Source organism: Etheostoma cragini, chromosome 13 (genome assembly GCF_013103735.1).
Source record: "Etheostoma cragini isolate CJK2018 chromosome 13, CSU_Ecrag_1.0, whole genome shotgun sequence".
In the NCBI taxonomy this organism is placed as follows: domain Eukaryota; kingdom Metazoa; phylum Chordata; class Actinopteri; order Perciformes; family Percidae; genus Etheostoma; species Etheostoma cragini.
Window position 1 is genome coordinate 13,957,576 of NC_048419.1, and position 13,977 is coordinate 13,971,552.

General features: G+C 40.4%; 1 protein-coding gene across 2 annotated transcripts in view; it reads right to left on the reverse strand.

Annotated features, from left to right (window-relative positions):
- Positions 1–13,846, reverse strand: part of LOC117955395 (protocadherin Fat 3) — a 56,275-nt gene extending 42,429 nt beyond the window's left edge. For both annotated transcript variants that reach the window (XM_034889865.1, XM_034889864.1), the window contains exons 1-6: positions 13,429–13,846; positions 9,501–12,490; positions 9,267–9,401; positions 8,653–8,854; positions 2,553–2,671; positions 1,000–1,198 (exon numbers count right to left, since the gene is read on the reverse strand). In XM_034889865.1, the coding sequence (XP_034745756.1) occupies positions 1,000–1,198; positions 2,553–2,671; positions 8,653–8,854; positions 9,267–9,401; positions 9,501–12,467 (3,622 nt within the window). In that variant the 5' untranslated portion in view covers positions 12,468–12,490; positions 13,429–13,846. The remainder of the gene's footprint in view (positions 1–999; positions 1,199–2,552; positions 2,672–8,652; positions 8,855–9,266; positions 9,402–9,500; positions 12,491–13,428) is intronic.
- Positions 13,847–13,977: the final 131 nt, after the last annotated feature.

A 13,977-nucleotide genomic window follows, 5' to 3' on the forward strand; every position in this document is an offset into this window, starting at 1 on the left:
AATAACCTATTCAGTCACCGGTTTAGGCACTGTTTTAAAAGTTTCGTTTTAGCACCGATATCGAAAAAAAACACAATGTTTAAGCAGGGCAATGTTGGAGTGGTGGAGTGTTGAAAAATACACTCACAGTTTCTGATTCCATCTTTAAAGCCCAATTCAACTCGACATAAATAGAACAATTCCCTATTACGTTAATCAGAAGGCAGATTTTACCAACCAATTACACAACTTGCAAAAACCGACGGGTATTTTTACATGTGCACAGTTAAATTGGTCAGGACAGGAACAGGGTGCAAAATGTAGCTTCCTGCACGGAATTGTTTTTATACACTCACCGACTTTAAAAACAATAGTTTTGAAATCCAATATAATACTCCTGAAAACTTAGCAAACTTCAGCTTTGGTTTTCCCTTTCACATTTTATAATTAAGCATGTTTTTAATTCATGTTATTATATCTCACACAATGCATAGAAATATACCTTTTGGCCGTCCTTCAGACAAGTAAAGTAATGGGAAAGAAAATTGCTTTGACTAATGTAAACTTCTTTGTGACTAGAATATAATAACCAATACACTGGCTTAATAAAAATCTACACTTATTTCCTCAAGCACATTGCAAAGAACTTTCACCCCTTGAGAAGACTGAATGGAAGCAAGATTCAGTGAAGAGTGTATAGTGAAAAATGTCTAGGCGGGCAGCTCATCAGTGTCCTAGATGTTTCTGTGTGGGCACAAAAGTCTTTTTAATTTGTTGTGTGGGAACCAAAGCCTTTTATAAGATGAATGTGAAGTAGGACGTTCATGATGAAATAAATCTCCAGTCATTTCAGAAGCATGTAAACATATAAACACAAAAGAGTGTTGTAGTTTTTTGTTGTTTATAAGGATAAATTACTAATTATTCCGTCTACCACATTATACAGTCTACCACATTATACTGTCAATTATATTAACAAGATATTTTATTCATTCAAAAAAGTGTGGCTTTGATTCTCACCTGTTTTGGTGTTGATGGAGAAGAAATTCTGCGGGTTGCCAGCAGTGATGCGGTAACTCAGACGACTGGGAGTGGCAGTGAGGTCAGGGTCCTGCGCCTGGATACGGATGACTGACACATCCTTTGGAGAGTTCTCCATGACGACTGGATGGTAGATAGGATCCGAGGTGAGGGGAGCATTATCATTGACATCTTCTACCTGAGAAAGAAAGAGGGGAGAGGAAAAAAAAGAGAAAGAGAGAGAAAGACAAATTGTCTTTTTTTATCTGAGTTGGATCTCAATTGACCATAGATGGGCTGATAAAACACAACCTTTGAAATCCCCATGTATGGTAATATTGCCTTTGGTATCTTTGTAAATCAACAGCTCATGAAATGCAGCATGGACTGGGTCTGGGTTGATCCGTTATCAATCACAAAATGGAAATGTATTTACCAGAGAAATGTCATAGATGTCACACTTTAAATGCACTGCAAATTAATTTCCCTCCTTACAGCATAGATCTAGAATATTTATGGCAAACAGAGCGTTGATTGAGTGTATGCTGCGAGGCACAGAGAGCCAAGATGGTTCAGCTGGTGAATGAGGAGCACCTTCGCCTGATTAATCTGCCTATCTTTGTCTGTGATGAAGAGGCCGGGAGTAAAACACCCGGTCACACAACACTTGAATATCCCGATGCCTGAAAAAACTGTTTGTATTTTTTATACACTGCTAAACTATACCCTAAAGAGTGAGCAATGTTGGAGTACTGACGTGTGTATTTGAGTGTTTAGACAGTGGATTACTTAGTCCCAAATAAAAAAGAAGCTGAAGCAGAGCATTCCCTCCGGTGTGTATCTCTTGGTCACAGATGGAGACTTGCTATACTTATCCCCTGCACTGAGCACTATTAGCATTTTAGGGAGAAGCACATGAGTTGTTGTTTAGCTTCATGCTGTACTGTTACTTTGGAGGCAACCCGTCAGTAAAAGCATCAAAACTAGCCTGCAGTTACATGTTCGTAGGCTGTAAGACACTGTCAATACAGATACAGACAAAGAAAGCACTCTTTCATACAAAGTAATAATTTTAGGGGAGAAGGATGTCAGAAGTTATATGTTGGGTTACTGCTTAATGTATAACAAAATATAATAACTATAAAGCAGAGAAGACCTAAATCTGAAGCTTGTGGGTCGGACATATGGCTGAATATGGTGAAAATGAAAGTAACATACTCCACTCAGACTATATTTTCAATATCATACAATTCCTCACTGTAGACTTAAAAATACATGTGATATGAGTTTGATGACTGATAAGCTGCTGTACAATAAGATGTGACGGTTATAAGTAATTCAGTGTAGATTATCTGTAATAAATTAGTAATTTTCAGTTACAAAAAATAGATATAAGGCCCCCACGATGAGTTTGTAACTAAAAACAGCACCAAAGTGATGTAGTAGTTTGGTCTTTTTTATGCTCATCTCTCAGTGAAAAAGAATCCTCAGTAAAAAGCCTATTATGCATGCATGGTACATTGTGAATAATATATGCAGCAGAATGTGGGTACCTGAATGAAGACTTCAATAGAAGCTGACAGTGGCGTAACACCTTTGTCTGTGGCATGGACTGTAAGCCAATAAGAGTCTTTGGTCTCACAGTCCAGAATACCAGCAGTGTAAATCACCCCTGTTGAAGCAGAGAAAGATGAATGCAGCTGTTACATTGGCTTGAGAATACATATCTATAGGTGTGTGTGTGTGTGTGTGTGTGAAGGGATAGTGTGGGTGTCATCCACAGAGTACATCCCTCTCGTGGGGGAAGTCTTTGAATACAAACTTTCCGTAGGCAAAGACTCAAATTTTAGAGAACATTTTGTGTCCTGGCTTCAGTGACATTCACAGGCATTAGCGCGGCGCCGCTGTAGTCACCTTCAATGTTTCAGCTTCTCTACAGCTAATCACAGCTGACCAAATTGCTCCCAGCTGCAATTTGCGTACTGCTAAACGTACCCTGACCTGTCCTACACCAATAAACACACAGACACACACACACACACACACACATTGACTGGTGTGTGTTTAGTGGCCTTAAGGAAGACGAGTAGCTGACAGCTTTGGTGACCTCTTGAGGGACAAACAGAATACTCAAAATGGATGACACATGGGTGCCTCATTTTTTTGTAAAATCAGTCATGCAAGACTGTCCATGTAAATACTCCAAAAATGACAACACATACTCACACTCTAGGTTCACTCATGTCACTTCTATACACTGCCGAGAGCACTGAAGCACAATGGTGCAAAAGTGTCACACACAACAAGGAAACCTAAAGTTACGATCATAAACAACAGATATATCTAATTGCATAATTTATATGGAGAGGATATAACACAAGTCAGCTAAGATTAAATACACTGAACTCTTCATAAGGGCAAAGCAAGCAGTTGATGCATGTCTGCTCAGTGCACACAAACTTTTAAAAGTCAGCATGAGTCTGTTACTTTCACTGACTTAAAGAAACTCAGTAAGAGCTATGATGTGCATCGATGCTTGCAGAGTCTGTGCATGTGTCTGGGCTTCAGCTCACAAGCAATTATCCCCAACAAGATGTTAGGCAGAGCTGAGACAGGACATGTGAGAGAGTGTGTATTTAGTGTGGCTCATTTATGCTTACTTGCTTACTACACTGCATTTTCACTTTTTATAGTCACTGGTTGATGACATTGGTGATGTAAGTGAGTTTATGCGTCTTTAACGCAAATACAATGTTTTAGCATCACCATTACAATAAGTATTAGGATTACTGGTAGTAGGATAAGTTTTTGGTGTTACAGATGGACAAAGTAGTGAGGAAAGTAAACACAAGTGTCAAGTTTTTACTTTGTTCCACCTAAAAACTGAAAGCATCAAGATAGATAAATAGACACATTTCCCGAGCCATATAGTGCAAAGAGAAGAACTTCCTTTAATTTGACTAATATAAATGAAGGTCTAGGGACGCAGAGAGAGAGAGCCCAGACTGTTCAGCCCAGACTCCACACCCCTGGGATTAAACATGCTCAGAGGTATTCTCGCTTGATTCTGTTACTACCCTCGATCAGCCTGTTAAAAACATTTTTAAAGGGTATTATCTAAACAATCATGTCAAAAATGTTGTTCAGAGAACTAAAGCAAAGCACTATGTCAGTGATCCTTTATGAATAGATTATTAAAATATAAAATTGTTATTCTTATTCTCATTCTCATACATTAAATGTCTGTTGTTTTCTAATTTGGCCTTCCCACTCAGCCACACAGCTAGTCATAAAAGCATACGAATCAGACACTAGAGGTTTGACTGTATGGCCTTTTTTGTGTTCTTGAGTCTATCTTGTTGAAGCATCCTTAGCCGCATGGCGACCGTGTTACTTTATCACCAGAAAGTGTATGCATACAGTATGTCAGATTATAACTAAATAGCTGCCCCCACAGCATGCACAATGCATAGTAAAAATGTTTGCTGAAACCCATCTGTCGTCCTTGACCATGTCCTTTTCAAACCACATCTCATCTCTGTCAGATAACTAGACGCAGAGAGGCGAGGAAAACAGAGCTGGCTGTTTCAAAAGCTCTTTGAACTTGAAGACCGACAGCCACTATTCATTGAATTCAATATAAATCTGACTTGACAGCGTCCATTCTCACCATAAATAACACACTTCAAAGAGTGAAAATAAAATTGAAGGGTCATGGCATATTTTCTAATCTAGAAGTTCCCAGTACGCTTGGATTTACATCCGGCTGTCATGTCTATTTAACTTGTCCATTCTCAAGAAGCCGGTTCTTCTTCCCACTATCTATTTAATACCCCTGTATCAAATAATCAATCCCAAGATTGATCAAAAAATCGTATGTAAAATTATCTGCATCTTGAAGCACAACTGAATAGCTCTGTGTGGGGCATCAAAAGTACAGCATGAATTTTTTTCAAAAGCAAGATTGATTTTTTTTTTTTAAAGATTGTTTGCTTGTAACTTATTTATGCTTTATCCTGCCTGTAAAAAATCCTGGCACTTGCATACCCACTAATAGAGGAGCAGTGGCTTCTGACAGCTGCCCAGTGAGAAATTGCATGGCTTGCTTTGCCCCTAGCCAGTGACAAGAATACCAAGTTTGTTCAAAGTACAGGAGTGCTGAGGATTTAAGCCATAGAAGATCCTGTTTGTTTCCTTGTACATATAACCCATATAAAAGTGAGACACATTTAGCATCTAAATATCAAAGGTGGGAAATTCATTAACAGTAAAAAAGTATAAAGACAATAGGGGTGTCAGGGGCTACAAAGTATAAGTCATAGAGACAATTTACAAACTAAAGTAAGTGAGAAAGAATAAATTAAGACAGGCTTGGACAAAATTGATTTCTCACACAATGTCTAATTCTCTCTGTCCATTTTACTCACTCTCACTGTCTACCTCACTCTGTCGTCAAATACGTTGATGTGGCACTAAAAGCCATAGATTGACAAGCAGTCAGAGCTGAGCCATTCAACATGGCAGCTAAATGCATTGTGGGCATGACGCGCTTGACAACACTGACTTCTAGATGCTACAAGATAAAATGAAACACTTGATTAGGGAAAACTTGGCATGCGCTTACTGTCTCTTCTCATCTGATACAAAAAAAATCACTTGCTTATAATATAAAATATAACAGAAGCCACAATTTAAAAAACTAATTTCCAGAAAGAACCTCTTTTTTTAAAGGCATGGGAGGAAGAAAGCAGTATTTTCTTCTGACACTTTTTATGTACTTCATACTCCCCCTGCATCCTCTCCCTCTCTCTCTTCGCTTCACTTCCACTCCCTTCTCCCTGCACTTTCTGCTCTAACAAGCACTCTGATTTCCCCTGGAAAACCTGCACTCAATAAACTTTCTCTAGTTGTGATGCACTCTACTGAGGATTTAAAACTAAAGCAAACCAAGTACTATTACAGAAGACTGCATGGATCTGTCTGTGTACTGTAACACTGTTTTGTCATTAGTACAGTGTGTACACTATTATGCAATTACATATAGAGATACAGTGAGGGCAAGAGACATTCTCTCCATTTGTCCATCTGTTTCTCTTGCCTTCTCTCTCAACTACAGTCAATTCTAATTAGCCTAGTTAAAGGTCAATACAAGCCTCCAGTGTAAGTTATCTACCAGTGCAGCAAGAGATGAAGAAAGATGCCGGAAGAGGAATGCTGTCATATTTTCCCTAACAATAAGATCTAAAACAAACTGGTTAATCTACTATTTATGGTTTTAGCCAGCCACTGGTTACTACACTGCCCAAAACTAGCAACAATTAACTTTAGTAGTTCAAAATTGTTCTGTATTTTGAAGGCCACTCCATTATACATTGTTTTAAACATATTAATAAGATAATTCAGTAAAGAGATGAAGGATGTCTCAGATTTCTAGTGAATGACACAGAAGGTCTTTTGTTCTAGCAGTGGTCAGATTTAGGAACTTGGTGAAAGGGTGTTGCATGGGCATACCCCATTAAACTTTGGAGTGGATTCTGAAACATGAATTATCTTGGCCATGGCAGAGACCTGCCCTCTCTGAGTGCCCTTCTGGTTGTCTATGAGTTGATGTGGTTGCAAATGAGTCCCCCCACTGGAAATTGATAAAGCTTCGTATCTAATCTTGCTGTACTATATAATAGTATTCTGTTCTATTATACATCTGCAATGTTAACATACACCCCTTTCTAATTGCCAGCAACTGATTAGTTAATATACGATCTGTCACTAGGTAGTTTCAATTCCCCAACTAATAGTTAGATTGCCATGTTTGATAAGATTGTATTTATGAAAATAATTATGTGCACATCCCACCTTCTGGCAGGTGCAGGACAAATGAAAAACACTAAAGTGAGAAAAGGTAATGTCTACAACACTGCTTTAAATTCCCATAATTAACAGAAAGGCAACATTTTGACCCTGTTGGGTCTTCTTTTTCTTCCGGGTAAGGCAAATGAGATTGTATTATCACGTATTCCCACTGTATGTCTTGTTATCATTCTCAATGTTGACTGTAAGAAACTAGGATTCACTTGGCAAAATGAAAATGTGTCAGGTATCAAATTAAATTAAGTGTTTACTGGAAAAGCCAGTTTATTATTTTAAAACATACTCTATAGTAACAAATTCATAAACAAAACTAGTTTAAATCATAACTAGTGTGTTACATTGCTGTAAAGTGGTTTATCTAAAGCCTTCAGGATTCTCGCAATTGGCATTTGTATTTACAATACGCAACCTGTCAGTGGTAAGACATGTCATCACTACTCACTATGGAGTACCCTGGAGAATTTTGTGAATGAGACTGATTTTCGGAGTTTGGAGTTTAAGTGTTTCAGCACCATGGAGAGAGACAGAGAGAGATTAGGTTTAGAAGTTTCAACAGCGTGGATAGAGAAACAAAGGCTGCAACAAGCTTTGATGGAAAAACAAGAGTTCTCTCTTACACCTACTTTTGTTTCCATGGAAATATAAAAAATGAGTCCTGTTTCTCAAATTGAAATATAGCAAAAGTTTGGGGTCACATAGAAATTTCCATTGCACTCCATCATAGACAGAATACCAGCTGAGATCAGTTGCATTGTTTTTTAACCAGGGCGGCAGTTTTCAGATTACATTATGTGCTTACATAATTGCAAAAGGGTTCTCCAATGTTTTCTCAGTTAGATTTTTAAAATGATATCAGATTAGTAAACAGAATGTGCCTTTGGAACATTGGATGACTGGTTAATGATAATGGGCAATGTAGATATAGCATTGATCAGCCACCCACTCAGATCAGCTGGTATTCTGTCTATGATGGAGAGGAATGGAAAATTGTAAGTGACCCCATACTTTTGACCGGTAGTGTGTGTGTCTGTGTGTGTGTGTGTGTGTGTGTGTGTGTGTGTGTGTGTGTGTAATATACAATATATATATCTATAGATATATATGTATATAGAGAGAGAGAGCGTTGGCATTTTTATTCTGTACACGCGCCACTAATATGAACTGTCCTATTTTCAAACTGGGTATTTGATTCATTTTATCCCTGGGTGAGTGAGTCACTGCCTCCTGTTTGGATCAACATGTTTTCAGCTGAGCTTTGACACTGCGGGACAGTTGAAGACAACTGCACACCTTTTTGGGGTCATTCACAGTGATTCCAATACTCTTGAAAAAGATGGTAGAGCTGTGCAGGACATTCTTGATCCATGCCATCCACGCAGCACTGGATCAGTAGTACTGGGAAGCCTGAGGCGAAGCCAGTGCAGCTGCCATGCTGCCCTCATTACAGTAACGACCTCCCAGTACACAGCTCCCACGTGAGGCCCCGTCAACACACTCAATCTGACTGTACCTCACACTCTCCCTCAAATACAAACGCACAATGCTATCAAGGGGTCATGATTCATTTGTATCACCTGCAATACAAAACCACAATGTGACAAAGGGAAACATGAAATAATTGAGCAACAACTACACACGAGAAAGTCATCGGTAATGGCACATACATTTTCTATAACACGCAATGATTTGCAACACATTTGGATTTTGATATTCTATGCACAGCACTACAAGTTATCGGATTTCCACTTTACATAAGTAGGCATCAAAATTGATCTTGTGTCTCACCTGTGTCTTCGTCAATGGCGAAAGTGCCTAGTCCGCTGCCTCCTCTGACAGAGTACCTCAACATACCATCTCGCCCCTTGTCGTCGTCCTTAGCGCTGACTGTCAGGACGCTTGTGCCTGCACGCGAGTTCTCCTTCACTGAGCCTCTCACAACAAAGTCAGGGAAGTAAGGTGCATACAAATTCTCATTGACATCCACCACCTGAAGACATGTAAAGAGTCAAGAGATGTTGATGAAGTTTGAATGTACAATATAACATTAGACTATTATACCAATAATGCCTTTAATTAAATTATGACTAGCATGATTTTCTTACAAGCAATGATGTTAGTAAATTGTTTACTTTACCCAAATGTTCCCTTCAATTGAATTAAATTGAACTGAACTGTGGGTAATTCTGCTTAAGCTTACATTCTATATCATGACTGTGGGTTGGTTCGGGTTGGGGGGTTTTAGTGCACCACGATTTAAATGCAGTTATGCAGGTATTTCTATCTGTAAATATTGGGATGTTGTATCAAGAATTTAAAGCTTGAAATAAACCAATAGAACTATACATGTCAGTGCTGATTGATTTAGAATTTGTTCTGATACAAATGTGTGTGTTACACACCTCCACCTCCACAAATGTCATACTCCTGAGACTAGGTACTCCTCTGTCCTCAGCAAGTAATGTCAGGTTGAAAAACGATTGTTTCTCAAAGTCCAGCTCCTTTGTAATTCTCAACACACCGCTCCCAGCATTGATCTGTACAAAACATTACAATCCCATACATCATAAAATGTCAATAGAAAGAGGATCAGAATATGCAACAGAATAGGCAACACAAATAGTGACATCACCTACCTCAAAAGTGCCGTTGAAGTCATTAATTAAGGAGTATCGGGTCTGTCCACCGGGGCCCATGTCTGGGTCCTGAGCCTGCACCCACGTAATCACGGCTCCTGGTGGGAGGTCCTCCAGCACACGAGCACTATAGCTGCTAGGAATGAAAGCTGGGGCGCAATCATTCACATCCTCCACTATTATACTAAGAGTAGTCACTGACGACCTTCGAGTTCCTCTTTCAGCCTTATCTCTCACTTCAATCTTCAAAGTGAACATTGGGATGGTTTCTCTGTCCAAATGGCTAGAAACAAAAACACTTCCAGTTTCGCTGTCAATACCAAACTGAGGGACACTGGTCAGCATTATATAGGAAAGCTGTCCATTTTGACCCATGTCTCTGTCAAATGCAGTCATGGTAATAACTTCAATACCAATGGCTGAGTTTTCTGCAACAAGAGCAGAGAAGCTATCCTGATAAAACTGGGGGTCATTGTCATTTGTGTCTTCAATGATCACAGTCAGTAGTCTCCAGTTGGACAACTGAGGAAAGCCCTGATCGTAGACGGTGATATTAAGGAAGTAACGATCCAGTCGCTCCCTGTCAAGTGGCTGCAAAACAGTTATCAACCCATTCTCCATGTTGATGTTGAAGCAGTTTTCTTTGTTACCATCAGATATAGAAAAGAGTACACGGCCATTGAAGCCTGGGTCGCCATCTCGTGCTCTCACCTGAAATACACTGGCACCAGCAGCAAGGTCTTCTCTCACAAGAATACTAGTAGGTAAGGCCTCAAACTGTGGAGCCTGTTTGTTTATAGAGAAATTATCTGAATGTCTCTCAACTTGTCTTGGTCTAGCTCTAGCAGATGCTTTTGAAACCATTGTTTCTGCCAACAGCTGGGCTACCCTGGTCTCCTTGCAGCTGAACCCCTTGGGTGGCAGCCTACCCCTCACCACAGATACATTTACAAATGTAGGATCAGATAACATCTCACCATCTGTTGCAACTATTTTCAGGTTGAATATCCCACTTTTTAAATTAGCCATTCCTAACGATCTTCTTAAAGACAAAGCCCCGGAGTCTGGATTTAAATTGAAATAGTCTAACTCATTCCCAGACAGTATCTTGTAGCTCACCATTCCTAGCTCATCCATGTCTACAGCTGACATGGTGACAATAGTCTCGCTGACAGGGAAATCACGGCTTATCATCCCCCTACAAGAAACCATCTCAAAAAGAGGCTGGTTGTCATTGATATTTATCAGACGAATAGTGACATTAACTTCACTCTCCCTTCTGTATGGTGAACCCCAATCAGAGGCCCGCACTACAAAAGTATAAATATCATCTGATGACTCAAAGTCTAGATCTCTGGTGATCCTCACCTCCCCTGTGTCCTCGTCTATTGTAAACGGAAGAGACTGTTCGCCACTTATTGTGTGGGTTACATACCCATTCTCTTCTTTATCAGCATCCACAGCAGACACTACAAGAGCAACAGTGCCTACAGGTAGGCTCTCATTGATTGCAATGTCATAGAATGGCCTGTTGAACACTGGATAGTTGTCATTAGCATCCTCTATGGTGATTTGGACCCTTGCTTGCTGCTGACTGATAATATCAACTACCTCCATCTCCATGAAATCCTGTGATATCCTTGTCAGCTGCCTTGTGGTCATAATAACTCCAGTCAAAGGATTTATATCAAAGTACATCAGATCTGAGGATCTGCTGAAGCTGTAATTGACACTCAGAGGAGCTGGGGAGATTTTCACCACCTCTACAATAGTGCCTGGGGGAGCTATTTCCATCAGCTTCACTACATAAACATCTTTCTGGAAACTGGCCAACACTGGTTCTGGCTTTCTAACCAACAACTGAACAACTTGAGTATTAGAAAACCTAGGAGGTATACCTCTGTCTTTAGCTTGAAAGGTTAAGTTGCACCCATAGGGGAATGTAGCCCAGTCAAACAATTCTGATGTTTTAACCCTATACTCATTCCCGACAGGTGATCGATCAATCACAAATTGTTCAGTGGGGTCACCCTCAATGATGGACACCCACTCTATATCCCCAGATATTCCCTCGTCTTTGTCCTCCACAGTCATTATGGCATAGACTGGGTCCTTGTCTGCCCATGATGGAACGACAGCAACTGCATTGAGAACAGGAGCAAATTCATTAACCCGCTCCACAGTAAGACCCAGCCTAGCAGTGCTGCTAACACCATTGTTCCCATAGAGTTTCATCCCTCTGTCAACCACCTGCACCTCTAGCTCAAATCGGTCTTGTTTGTCCATTCTGGGCCGACCTGTCAGGGTTATGACACCGCTTGTCGGATGAACAGCAAAAAGTTCAATTCTGTTCTTGAAGAAGTAGTAGAATTCCCCATTGGAGCCCACATCAGCATCTGTGGCTGTCACACGTCCTATGCTGGCACCCAGAAGGGCACTCTCAGAAATAACAAATGAATAGGAGGTAGGGGAGAAGAGAGGTCGGAGATCATTGGTATCTAAGACCTTGACATAAACGGTGGCTATGGCCTCTAGACCTCCATGGGCGGATGCCTTAACTGTCAGTGTGTAATTGTCCTGTACTTCCCGATTTAATGTGGCACCACTGCCTCCATTAGTGCGTATTCGGAGAAAACAAAAATCTCCCATTAAAAACTCCTCAGCCTGGAAGATTCCTTCACTGTCTCCAGACACAATGGAATATTGTATGTTCAAAGACCGAGGTGGCCCAAGAACAATGCCCATTTTGACCTCACTCCTGGTATAGGTTCTTGCTGCAGAGTTCTCGAAGATGGAAGCATTATAGGCAGGCTGGGTGAAGAGCAGAAGGCCTTGACCTGCCCTAGGTTCTGTCAGGAACTGGGCTTTGGTTGAGGGGAAACAAAGGAGGAGGTAGAAGCAAATAAAATGGAAAAGAAGAGAGAAGCTGGGTAGAAGAGGCATATTTCCCCACCGATTATGCTTCATCACTATTCCATAACCCAGTCACCCTATATTTGGAAAGAATAAAAGATCTGGATTCAGTTGGAGAGTTGATAAAGACATGCACTCTGCATGCCAATTTTTTTTATAGAGAACTGTGTGACAAAAGTTACAAAGACATTTCTGGGGTACTGCTTATCACTACTGGGATATGACAGCATATTCAATAATGTGCTGAACATTTTGCATTAAAACATTGAATATTGCACCAGAAAATTTCCAGCGGAAAGGCTCAGAAGCTGAGACTGACATATATCTTTAAACAAACCCCATCAAAGCAGAGCTCACTTAAAAGACTCAGTGAACAACATCATGTCACCTAATAAAATATCAGGGATCAGGAACAATCGCTGGCATTATAATACAGAGTGCCCTTTAGACACAGTTTTATTCTTTAGCCTGTGGGCCCACCTTTACTATATTTTAAATGTAGGACTTTTACAATTTTGTATGAATTTCTACGATGTGGTATTGCTACGTGTACTTAAATAAAATATGTGAGTAGGCTACTTCTTCCACCATTGGTTATTATCAGGTTAACTCCAGCGCACAGCCAAAGTTTAAACTCATTAGTAACTGGCAGGAAAAGGGAATGGAATATGAGGTTGCCTATTTAAAAAATAATAATTCTGTAGGCTACTCTTTTTTTTTTCATTACAACTGCTTTTAAGTAGGTCCACTGTATGGGACACTGTAGCCCTATAGCCCTATAGCCTAGGCTATATTACATTTGCACCCTTATTCTGTGTGTATGGACAAAGTATAGGTATCAGCACCAAATTGGCTCTCGTAAATCGGCTGTCAGACTCCAAAGACTCCAATTAACATTCCCCAGAGGGTGACTTTCCCGGCAGATATCGGGGTGCATTTATCGTCTCCCATGTTGTTGCAGATGCAATAGAGCTGTTGTAGACATACTTCCCTCACACATCGCAGCGTGTCTTACCTTTACACCAAACAGCTGTCATCAGTGAAAGTAAATCCTTCCCCATGCTCTCTCCGACAGGTCTAAAAAAGAAAGGCGAAACAGTCGCGCAGAAGTCGGTGGTGATGTGCGAAATGCAAAATTAACGTGCACATACCCCGACAGACAGTTGTCTACTAGGCTGCAGCCATCCTCGTAAAACTATGAGCTATTGCCCCAGTTTCATGCACCTGACTAATAGACCTGATTGCAGTAGGCTAGTTCGGCTTTGTCTGCAATAGTTAACACGAACACTGAAGTTAAGCAGTTAGGTGTTTCAGCTGGCTAAGGTTAAGGTCCGAGATAAATGTGGTATGAAGAACATGTGGCTTAACGCAAGTTATAAAGCAACCAGCATCAGTTGTCGCCGGATGGGACCACGGAGCGCTCACAGGATAGAGGTGGCGATCTTTGCCGAGTGTAGCCGACAATAACCGGAAATGTAATGTGCAGCAGTCTCAGGCAACAACTACGGCTCTCACACAGATGCTAGATTGGACTAGCTAGACGTGTTGACGTAGTTGGATTGGG